Source organism: Melozone crissalis, unplaced genomic scaffold (assembly GCF_028551555.1).
Source record: "Melozone crissalis strain CALT ecotype California unplaced genomic scaffold, PUWL_Pcris_2 ptg000018l_1, whole genome shotgun sequence".
NCBI lineage: Eukaryota > Metazoa > Chordata > Aves > Passeriformes > Passerellidae > Melozone > Melozone crissalis.
Window position 1 is genome coordinate 29,442,972 of NW_026535796.1, and position 12,028 is coordinate 29,454,999.

The 12,028-nt window shown below is 36.7% G+C and overlaps 1 protein-coding gene across 2 annotated transcripts in view; it reads right to left on the reverse strand.

The window, feature by feature from the left end:
• PRKD1 (protein kinase D1) overlaps positions 1-12,028 on the reverse strand; it is a 116,121-nt gene that overhangs the window by 24,006 nt on the left and 80,087 nt on the right. For both annotated transcript variants that reach the window (XM_054275349.1, XM_054275348.1), the window contains 3 exons: positions 5,813-6,023; positions 4,093-4,170; positions 994-1,198 (listed from right to left, as the gene is read on the reverse strand). In XM_054275349.1, the coding sequence (XP_054131324.1) occupies positions 994-1,198; positions 4,093-4,170; positions 5,813-6,023 (494 nt within the window). The remainder of the gene's footprint in view (positions 1-993; positions 1,199-4,092; positions 4,171-5,812; positions 6,024-12,028) is intronic.

Here is a 12,028-nt window from a genome sequence, read left to right on the forward strand (position 1 = left end):
GCTACAAGGTGTCTATACATCATACATATATCATACCTATCTATGCAGATAAATATGGAAGTAGTTTACTGCTGCATGAAGTAAAACTGCATATTGTTGAAATGGATTGCCTTCTATTAGTGCTACAGGTGTATGACAGCAACACAGAAATAAGGAAACAAAAATAAGAAATAAGAACATATTACTGAGAGAGACTCCCAACAAGCAAAATAAAAGAGGAAATTGCAAGTCAGACATGTTAAAGAAAAATTTTTTATAAGTTATAGATCATTTGCATCAAGGAAATTACAGTTGAAATTTCCTTAATTCATTTTAGGTTCCCTAAATTTCCTCATTTATGTTCCTAATTTAGGTTCCTCATTAATTATAAGGAATAATCCCTATTTTTTCCATACTATTTGGACAGTTCCAATAAGTCAATGTTTCTTCTTAATTCACTTCTGAGGTACATTGCACAACTCAGTTCCTGTTTTCTTTCCTGAACAGTCATTTCAAAGCACTAATCTATTTTTTAAGTTGCTTCAAATTACTACTTTAAGTTTGTCAAACTTTCCTTTTTAATAAAGGCATCTAAAAATACAAAAATCTAGATCCAATTATACCATAGCCATTTATACTTTTTGTTTGTTTATCTAAATTTCAAGGTACTGCACTGTTAAACCAGGGAAAGAATGCCTTGGAAATTAAGTAAACAATAAATAAATATTTTACTAGTAATTATGTACAAATAGTTTCACATCATTTTCATATGAGAACAGACCTGTAAGAACTACTTTTGCATAAGTTTTCAAATGCTACTTCAACTTGACAATAAAGCTTCACTTAAATTACAAATGCATATAATCAGTGAAGCAGTCTCACTACATTTCACCAGCATTTGCCATTCTAAATGAGTGAGAACAGTGACTGTGTACATTCTCCCTTGAGCCCTAGACATGATTTGCACGAATAAATACAAAGGAAGATGGAAGGAACACTCACTGCCCAGCTCACCTGATCATCCTGTTAGATTCATCGTGATCCAGATCAGCATCCTGCATTTCTCCATTGTCACTATGGCATCCTGTCATTGACATCTCTGAATCATGAGCCATAGATTCTTCCATGTCATCTATAAAGCCACTGTTTCTTTCACTGTCATTGTCATCACTCCCTTCTTCCATGACCACATCAGACTCAGCCCCAGGACTAAGAAGGTCTGGAATACCATTTCTCAAGTTATTATCTAAAAACATGTGATACTCCAACTATGACATCCTGGCACATTTTAAGCTTCCAAAAAACTCAAGGTCTCTTTGCAAGTCTATTGCCTGCATCTAGACAATATAGGTAGACAATTACTTATCACGTGAACCGTATATTCCTTTGCACAGAAACAGTGTTTTCTGTGAAGCCTGCACAAAACAGCACAATCATCAATATCACTGAAACACTGTTCCCTGCCATTAGAAAAGAAATACTAAACAAGCACCAAAACTAAAGTATTAGGGTTTAGCTGATTTGACTATGACATAGCATTAATAGCACCATCCATCTTACATTTAAATTATATTTAACTTTCCTGTTTCCAAATTAAATATGCCCAAGCAAGATCAGAGTAAGAAACAATTTTTTGTTGCATTGTTGCTTATGAATGGATTTATTTGGAATATAAAATCATTAGTCCAGTCAGAAGGTAAAGACAGCATTACTTTCTCTGGGATGTTGCAATGTTTCAGAAATTTGAATTTAGGTTAAAATCACATGGAACACATCAAATAGTTTCTCCTAGCAACTTTTGCCTAATTGTGTGGAGGAAGGTTCTTGACAGCCAGTGTAGGCAATGTAACACAGGAAGAAGCACATTGAATTGTCTGACAGAAAAATGATGGGAATTGATGGCATTTCACTGAAATTAGAAGGGCACATCAGAAAAGTTTGTTTTCATGTACAGTAGTCTTAAGATATTTGGATATAAACTACTGATGTGTGATTAAGAGACACATACTTCATCTCTAGCAGAACCAGTCATTCAGTCATAAATGATACTCCACAGTGCAAAGCTCTCTCTCTGTCATTCCTACAACACTTTTAAAATACTTATTTTTAATAAACCTACAATCAGTTAAAAATGACTCCTTACATTTTGTACATAATGCATTTACTAAAGAGACCACACTTGAAATTTCATTACTCAACTCTTCTTTCACTTACTATTTTAGGGAAGATGCATCACACAGCAGATGGACAAAATGACAGATACTGTATTTTGTTTATTAAGTTTGAAAATAATGTGAACCCAATTACTGAGGAAATACTAATGGGATACAAGATAAAATTGCCTTTGCTAATCACAGGGACCCTCTATCAATCATTCAGGACACAATTCAGAGTTCTATGAAGATTCTATGTATACCATACTAAGAATATTATTTGGTGTATAAAAGCCAAGTTCTATAAATTTTAAGATTGCAATCTTCAAGGAATATACTTGGAATAAGCCCAGAATATGTGTTCTCAGCCCAAGTGACTCTGCACAGGCTGTCCTGAGACAAACTATCACTTCCCATCAGCTCAGCATCAGATTCACGTGTCAGGAGGAAAGTTCAAACAAAAGTAGTGTGCTGCTTGTGAAGCAAAGGTGGGGAGAGGGCAGAGGGGGTGTGTTGTAGGGATGAAATACACCTGCCTCAGATGGAAAGGGGGAATTTGGAGGAGTAATTCAGAAACAAATGTAAATTTTGTTCATTTAGTTCCATTGTGCAGAAACAAAATTTATGTTCCTTCCTGTATTTTCACAGCACTTTAGATCAATCGCTCCTCTCTAAAACTGCATCTATGTGGAAAAATGTTTATCATTTATGAGCAGATTTAGTTACTTTCTCTGACTGCAAATCTCAGGGCAAACTTTACACTCCTATCAATGGAATTAACATTTCATAGTGTATATTTTAGATTTGAAAACCAAACCACAAATTTCCATTAGCAACATTACTTGCACTCCTGAAGAAATAGTTGTGTTGTGGGATGGTTGATGGTTAAGTGAGGTATAAATGGTGCAAGACTAAAAAAAAAAAAAAGTGACTCCAAGAGTCCAATGAGAGGTGCACCAGAAAGGACATTCAATAGGAAGACATCATCTACTTTCCAGAAAATCATGCACTTTGTCACATCTCAAGTGGAATACTTAGTACCTGTAGGAATTTTCCTATTAAACATAAAAACTTCACAGTAATACAGTAACCCTACTATGAGAAATATGGTGAAAAATATTAGTTAATGTTCCTAATTTTGGAATTTCTTGATATGTCTTCAATAAAGTAGACCACGGATTTAAAGGAAAAAGAAGGCATCATAAGGTAATAGTTAACCTCAGAAGCAGTTTAGGCTGACATTACAGTAATATACATTAGAAAGTGAGCACTTCACCACACTTCTCATTCCCTTATCACACAGGAAAGTGACATTTTCAAGGCAATGAAAACCTCATCTACAGCCACTCCTTTTTCTCCAGTACTGTCTGTCAAGCCTATCCATACACCCTTATACTTAACTCAAACACCAGCAGCACATGCATGGGAAAATTAGCAGACAGTCAAGACCTGATTTGTGGCAACTGGTATGATTAGTTTTATGCCACCAGAGAATGGTAGATTTTTTTTCTGAAGGGCATTCCTAGTTCTTCTAGGAATGTTCTTCCTTCTCAGGAAGATCATCCATAACCACTTTTTTCTCACCTCACAATAAAAGAAAATGTTGTGCTTCTAGCTGACAGGTGAGCGCCAACTTCTCACATGCTTGGCTTTCCTCTGGCATTCTGCATTTACCAGTGTTATCACGGGGCCATTTTGCTGCTGACACCACCTCTGTGGCAGAGCTTAGCCTGTCTGCCAGTGCTCCCTATTTGGAAGAAACCCTCCTAAAGGATGGTGTATGAGCTACTCACAGCATTCCTCCCACACTTCATCTTCAACATACAACAGAAATATTGCAGAGGAAAGGCCACTCCCAAGCAATGGAAAAAATGTGTGTTTGTACACATCACAGTTTTACATTTCTTTTGTTTAACTGATGGTTTAAACAATGACAGGAACAATTGTCAATGCAACTTACCTCCATTTATGGCAACTTCCCCCAGGCAGTTATTTGGCACTTTCGGAGCACAGCGTTTGTGACAGTTGAATCTACAGTCTGATAAGTGAAAAAGGGAAACAGCCAAATTATTTCTTTTTCTGTGACACAATTATATTTCCCCTGCTACCCAGCCTGTAGCTATTAGGGCCTATCATTTCACTAATACAAGTCGTATGTTCAGAGAGTGTGCACTAGCCCAGCTCCATGCTGCCTGTCAGTGGAAGGGGCAGGATGAAGATGCTAGAAACACATTTCTGAGGGGAAACAATGCCTTTCCAAGGGTAGCTGGGTGCAGCAGCACTACAGCAGCCGAAGTGGTGCTCAGCTCATCTAGGAAAGTGATGAGGAGACACAAGTGCTTGGCTCCAAAGCCAGAGCTGCCTTTCCAGTGAAAGAAGCAGAATGGGCTGCAGTGTATCAGCTGCAGTTTAAGGAACTGACTACATAGGAAATACTGATGACTAAAAATTGAACCAGGAGAACCCTAGCCAACAATTTTAAGTGAGAAAATATTTGGTTTTTACATCACAAGGCAGCTTCTGAACAGTTTCCAACTATGTGTTCCTTCAGTCCTTTCCTTATTTTTCAATTTTTTTTTTTTACTTCTTTCATATGTGTAAGTAGCACTTCATTATATGTCATGGGAATTGTTTTCTTTCAGCTTATGAACACATTTTACTTAAACTAAGAGGTGTAAGTTACTAACACACCAGGAAAATCAAAGACAGAAAGAAAAAAATATTCTAAGGCTGTCCATACCTTGCAATTATTTAAGATTGATCCAAACACCAACTAGAGGTACAGGAGTGCCAAACTACAGATAAATATTAATTTTTTTTTAATTAGGTTAATATTTGCTTTGATCACCAGGATTCAAAATGAACTGAAATAGGTGATGCTTTGATAGATATTTTATTTTAGTTAAATTGCATCAGAATCACACCTTAAGTTAAATTAATGCAACGTTGAATTTTGCAGGGTTTAAAGAAGTAACACAAAGTATACTGATTAATTTTATGATAGTTATTATTTATTGTAATAGAAGGAAGGTGATTTTAAGCCTCCATTAGCCACCATTCCAACCCCATAGCATGCACAATGCTTTGTATTTACAGGCTAAGGCTGGCTAAGGTGAGTCAGCAATCTAGGCTACAATCCAAGGGGCCTGACTCACTTCAGCACCTACTAAGGTGTACAATGCCATGACACTTGAGAGCACATTAGTCACACTGAAAAAATGTGGGTTTAAATTCTCATATAACCCCATCCTATTTTACTTCCATTACAACCTCCCCAAAGCACTGAGCTGCTGAGGCTCAGGCACATGCTTCTTCAATTTACACACAGGACTTGGTAGATCAACAACAATGAAGATAAGAATATAGTCCAGTCTGTTAACTATTCTCCTGTGAGCACAGGTTCCCCTATGCCAAATACAAGATCATTTACACCTGAATGAAAAATGAGAGCTACTGCACATACACCAAAGGGTAAGAATGAACAGCCACGCAGCCAGCTCCTACAGAACACCAATTACTGTAATTTTGACTGCAGCTTAATCCAGTGTAATTGTACATGTGCCTACACACAGACAGTTTAGTGAGGAAATGATGAATAAAGCTACAGAGTAACCACTCAAACACTAATTCATTAATTTTATTATGCTTAGCTTTTATGTTCCTAAAGGACATTTACTTACCTTTGCACTGCAAACCCTGTCTAAAAAGCCCTTTGAGAAGCTTCTTGCAGTACTGGCAAACTGTTGGACGTGTGTAGGAGTGGATGACAAAAGTATGAGGCACTTTAACTTTAGACAGTAAAATCTTGTCTAGTTGAATAGGCCGTCCAATGTAGGACTGTGAATTCGACCTCTTCTCTCGCCCCGTGTATGATTCTGATGGTGTCTTTTGCTGTAAAATACATAAAAAAGAGGTTTTGTATTAATTTTTAAAGAATATAATATTAATAAATTATCTCTCTTCAATAATACTGTCATATGTCATAAAAAGTCATCTAAGTGTCTTTAAACACTAATAGAACTAATAGAACTAATGCATCATGCCCCTCTCAGACTGCTTTTGAAAAATGTGAATGGCACTGAACAACCCTTTTGCCAACACTACTATCATATACTTTGTGTTGTGACTGAAACAGGTTTTTATAAAAAAAAATTAAAATGCTCATCAAAATTTCTCAGAAAAGAATTTTACATTCTGATAAAAACCATTTTTACCTCTTATTTTCTATTTTACATCACAAGTAACTTTTAAAGGCTGCATTTTTGTATAAACATTAAAAAATTATTACGTTATTCTGTGTGCATGAAGGATGTAGGTTAATGATAGAAAAACAATTTCTTCATAATTTTTGCTATTTCTAACCTTACTACCTTACTACATTTAGATTATGCACAATAGATCACAACAGGTATTTAAAGGTGTGTGTGTATATATACACACACCCCCTTTTAAATACCTATTATGTATATATATATACGTGTGTATCTGTGTGTATATACATATATGTGTATATATATATATATATATATATATTTGTGAGACACACAGTTTAAGGCATGAAATCCAAAGAATTTCTGGAATAAATGAGTTACCATATTTTCCCTATTAAATTTAGATGTACTTATGATAATTAACCCAGAAAACAACTCGCCTAGAAAACTGCTTTCTTCTAATACATGCTGTTGAGAAACAACCAAACTACACCCACAATTAACACTGAAAGGAGAAAAAAAAAAGAGAAAATGTAGCTTGATTATTTAAAACACCTTCTCATTATCATCCACAAATAATCAGATAACTGAACACCAGAAAACAAATCACTCAGAGTGAGCCTGCACTGTTCAAAAACTGTAGTAGGTGAAGCTTCATGTAGACATTAACTTGAAACACTGCTCAGATTCAAACACATAATGCTACAGAAATTCCTCCATCTGATTACGATTTCCCAGTCATGAAAATATAGAAAAATACATTTTTGTATGCTTCTTTCTTTTGGAGTAAAGAGGAATTGAGAAGCCATTTTAATGGTAGAATCACTTAAGGAATTAGTTTCCGGCTTTGCCTGCACAGTGTATTTGCCATGGGGGGAAAAAAATTTCTTCCTTACAAAGTTCATAAAGATTTCTTGCTGCAAAGATGAATTCTTTGATTATACTGTAGAATTAGGTGTCTTTTCCAAGAGGCATAAAGATCCACTGTACTAACCCAGTCCTTTCAAATAAAGGAAAAATATGCAAAATACATTGTATGAGCCAGGTACATATGGCCACCACAAAGAAACTAGATTGAAAGAAGAAAGCATCTGTCTTTTCTTTATCACAAATAAAATTGGAAAAATTCTGAGTACATAGTCTGATATTATGGGTTTATTACTTCCTGAGGTTTAAATCTTCATGCTCTGCAAAGCACTTGTGCATATTAAAAAAATCCAAACAATTAATTAGTCTCAATTTGAGACAACATTTCTTCCATATTTATTACCTACTAATAAAATTTGCCTAATATTTCTAAGGCAGGTTGCACTAAGTTTTATGAAGTCAACATGGACAGGCTGCAAAATGGAAGGCAGAAGACCATCAGGACAGAAGAATGAGCCACATATTCTGCACAAACTGCATTGCTCAGCTAGTAGGAGCTGCCTGGAAATTACAGCCCTCAGTGTCTGTGGATGGGGCAAAGCTCACAAGGAGCAGTGAGAAACAGAAATGCAGTTCTGACAGTTTTACGCCTGTGTAGAATAGAAACAATTTTGGTCCAGACTGATGCTACCTCATAGTCCTACTTCAGTGCCTTACAAGTTACAGCCTCAACCCTACCCGATGACCAGAAAGTTAGCCCTGAGTTTGCTCTTCAGTGTCCACAAGAAGAGTTTTACTTGTGACATACTACAATTTAATGTACATAATTTCTTTTTGAATTAAAAAAATCCTAAAGGGCTCTTACTTCTAATCACTACTTGCAATGGACATTTGGTCGACATGTAGTGATGCTAGTCTCTTAAAATGAAGCTTAACTGAAAAGGAGTGAGACAATGAAAGCAATCATTAGAACTCTTTTCCTTACATAATGTCACTGCAACAAACTAATATTTCAGTTTGCCATTCTTATCACTAGAGCTATTTCTTGACAAACTTACCCTTGCCTGCAGTAAAAGTGATCCAAATATCTCCTAATGCTATAATCTCTCTTAGAATCCCGACTAATATAATCTAAATTAAACCTATTTTCTATGATCACTCTTTGTCTTAATTCTCCAAATTACTGCCTAATCAAAAACTATTTTGGCAACCGAATACTGCAAAGTCCAAATTATTTATACCTAGGTGACTTCATGCTTAAAGGATTTTAGAAAACTGGTTTGGCTGTTTTCCTCACCAAATGCCTTGCAGACTTTAGAAATTTCAACAGTGTTGCTGAAATGTACTGAGACTAATCTTGGGCAGTTATGATTAACAGAGAGAGACCGTCTTCCCTAAAGCTTTGGCTCTGACCTAGATGTCTGACCAAATCTCAGGTGTGGTACAATACAAGTATGGGACAAACTATTTGCTTTTTTTGCTCAGATTGATGGCAAATTTTTCAGTTTTAATGTGCTTATGTATGTTTCTGAGAAAATGTCAGGTTGAACAAAAAGTGAATTCTAGATGCTCTACATTGAGTTGATTGTTTCTGAGATTACTCTGAAACAATTACTCATCATGTCATCAGCCTTGATCAAATAGAGTTATGATTAATAAAGCTTTTGTTGTGTTGCTTGGTAGGGTTTTTTTCTCCAAATTTGTATTAGTCAATGCACAGTTATAATTTCTGAAATAATTACTTCAAGTCTCATTTCACATGTCTGCAAAGTTGTGTTCCTGAACAGACAAATAACTAAGCTTTTGTTAGTAATTCATAAGAGTTCTCTACAGCTCAAGCAGCAATGCATACTAAACAAAATATAAAACTCTGGAAAACCTACTGCTAGATGTCAGTCTTCAAGTCAAATTTATAGAGAAAAGCGTTTCAGCTTTTCTTTGCCATTCCACAAGTGCTGGGCTGCTACGTGCCAGCACTGTAGCACACCATGTAAGGCACCAGCAATTCTCAACTTACAGTGACTTAAGGTCAAGAGGTAAAGCCAAGTTTCACCTTCTCCCATGCCAGAAAAGACATCAGAATTCATGGATCTGGTCTCACTCCTGTATGCCCAGTCCTGATATGCCTGACTCCATTCCCTCCCTCCTGCAGCCAGAGGCAATGTGCCCCCTGGGTCCCACTCAAAGGTAGCAGGGGAAGGGAAGCTGCTGACAGATAACTCATGGCAGCAGCAGCTGGAGCATTCCCACACCCTCTGATGACTGATTGATTAGGTGGAGCATCTCCTCTCTCTTGCCAGATAAGCTTCTCCTCCCAATACTGTCCAAAAGTCCTGTCAAGATCCCTCAACTCCTAACTTCCAGCACTCCCAGCATCAGATGCCACAATGTTAAGCCCCTGAAAGCATAGGAAACCAGGAACTATACTATTTTCACTGGAAAAGCAAGAATCTCCTCCACAAAGCACCTCCTTCTTCAGCTGGTGTGCCTGGTTTGTCAGAAAGATAAATGAGTTTTTCCTGGTAGCCAGCCAGACTACTGACTCAGCAAGTCTGGAAACTTCCCAGGAAATGATTGCTTAACCAGATTACACCATGGAAACTAACAGCCTGCACAGTTCCAAATACTAAATAGTCCTTTAGAACAATCATCCCAGCAAGGTAATCTATACTTTAAGAGCTCAAGAGTATGATTTTTCAAGTGACAACAAACACCAAGAAATGTGTGCATATACTGAATACTGGATTGTCCGACTAAGCCAGTGACACTGATCACATCCAGACACTTCAGTAATGTTTTAACTGTGACAGTATCTGATAGAATCCAGTTTGCTTACTCTTACTTTGGGGGAAAAAAAAGAAAACGTTTAGGTTTTTTTTGGTTTTTTAATTCCAAGAAGGCAGATGCGCCAATCTTTTCCCCAACATGGGGCATTCCCCATGACTTTTATGTAACTGATGGCTTGCTTCTTCATCTTCTTGTTCAATTTCTTTGAATTTTTGGAATATATTGAAACCCCTCATGTGAGTTCTGGTGAGCTTTGTTGAAAGCTACTAGAAGGCACAACAATTTGTCGAATTAGCCAGAAGCACAAAATCATTGTACAGTCATTGCAGGAAGAAGACAATCCCCCAAAGGTAAAAATAGCTCAGCAGATCTTTCCTGTCTTTTCTACCACGTCCAAGTACACTGCAAAATTACACTGCAATTAAGAAACTGAAATAAATACTGATTTCCCCACAAATGGATTAAGCTGTTCCTATTACCTGGATGAGTTTGACCATCATGCAGCATTCACATCTATTCCTTCCAGGCACAGAAGTGAAAGAAACTGCAGGGAGATGCTGAAGGGACTAATGGGAAGCAATAAAAGCTGACTGCTTTTATTGCTCTTGGGAGGCTCTTGGGAACAAAGACAAGGACCAGCTCTGCAATCCAGCTGCATGGACTAGTCTAAAACATAAGAGAGACTGCTGTTTGCCTCACCCCTTTTAAAAGGTTTTGACAGTCCCACTAAATACATCCCAGGGATTCTGAAAAGCTTCACCAAAACATTCATGTTCTGTAAGAGTCAGAAAGCAACTACTTCCATCTTGGCAATCATGCTTGTGGAAACATGCTCAAGTCAGTAACCTTCACTCAGAAGAGAGCAGGCCACACAACCTATACTCTACTAAATATTTGGTTTTTTTCCAAAACTTACACAAAGAAGTGCTAACCTTTTGCAGGCTCAACATCTAAGACGTGTTGCAACATTATTCCTGTAGTTTACACTGAGATATTCAATCAGAAATAACAAAAGTATTCCTACAATATTGAAACGTTTGCCTCAACAAAAGAATAAATTTTTACAATCTAGGGATTTTTATTTACTTGGACAACAGAGAAAACTGATGTCTATTTTAAAAAAAACAAACAGCAGTAACTGTTTGGATGAAGTTTCATTTTACGTGTTGAAACAGACTTGTTGAAACATGCATTTCCTTCCCATATTAAAGGCAGAGGATAAAGCCTTAATATGTTCACACACAATTTCCTCACAGGAAGCTACTGTCAAGTGAGATGCTAGATATCTATGTAACCACAGGAACTCTGTTTTTAATGCCATGCAAATGTTGACTTTCTTTTACAAATTAAACTATGTGACTGCAATTAAGTGAATTCAAAGAAACAAATCTTCAGTTAAATATACTGAAATACCACACTTAGACTGCAATCAACTGTGTTGTCTTTCAAGGCTTCTTGCACTCCTCTCCAAGTCAAGTGTATGATTTAATCCCACAAGCACCACAGTTAGATAGCTATGGTCTGAAAAACATTTCACTTTCCCATGTGTAAACACATCAAAGAACTGACTTCAGTACAAGCTGTTTAATATTAAACTATCCACAGATGGCTATTATTATACACACCATTCTTCTACTCAGACATCAAGAGCAGCAGACAGTGGTTTGAATGCTCTGTCTGTAACCTGCCTTATTTTGGAAAGTACCAATAGAAGATTACTGGGTTTTAGGAGGCATTGTAGGACCATGCTGACTCCTCAGAACAAGGGGGTTCCCAAAACAAAAGCCCTTTCTTTTTGGATTTGCTAGTACCAGCAGCCATAGTAAGACTTACATAGCACAAAGCTTTTTTCCCAGCATCTTACAGACACAAGTTCATTAAAAAATATTAGGTTTAGTTTGATCTTGTATCATGTACTTCATAATTTTAAGTATATTAATTAATAAGTTATTTCCATGGAAGTATCATGCAGTATTAGAAGGCCCACATCAGAAGCCAGACCTGGCAGCTTCGTTATGCTTGCTGAATAAA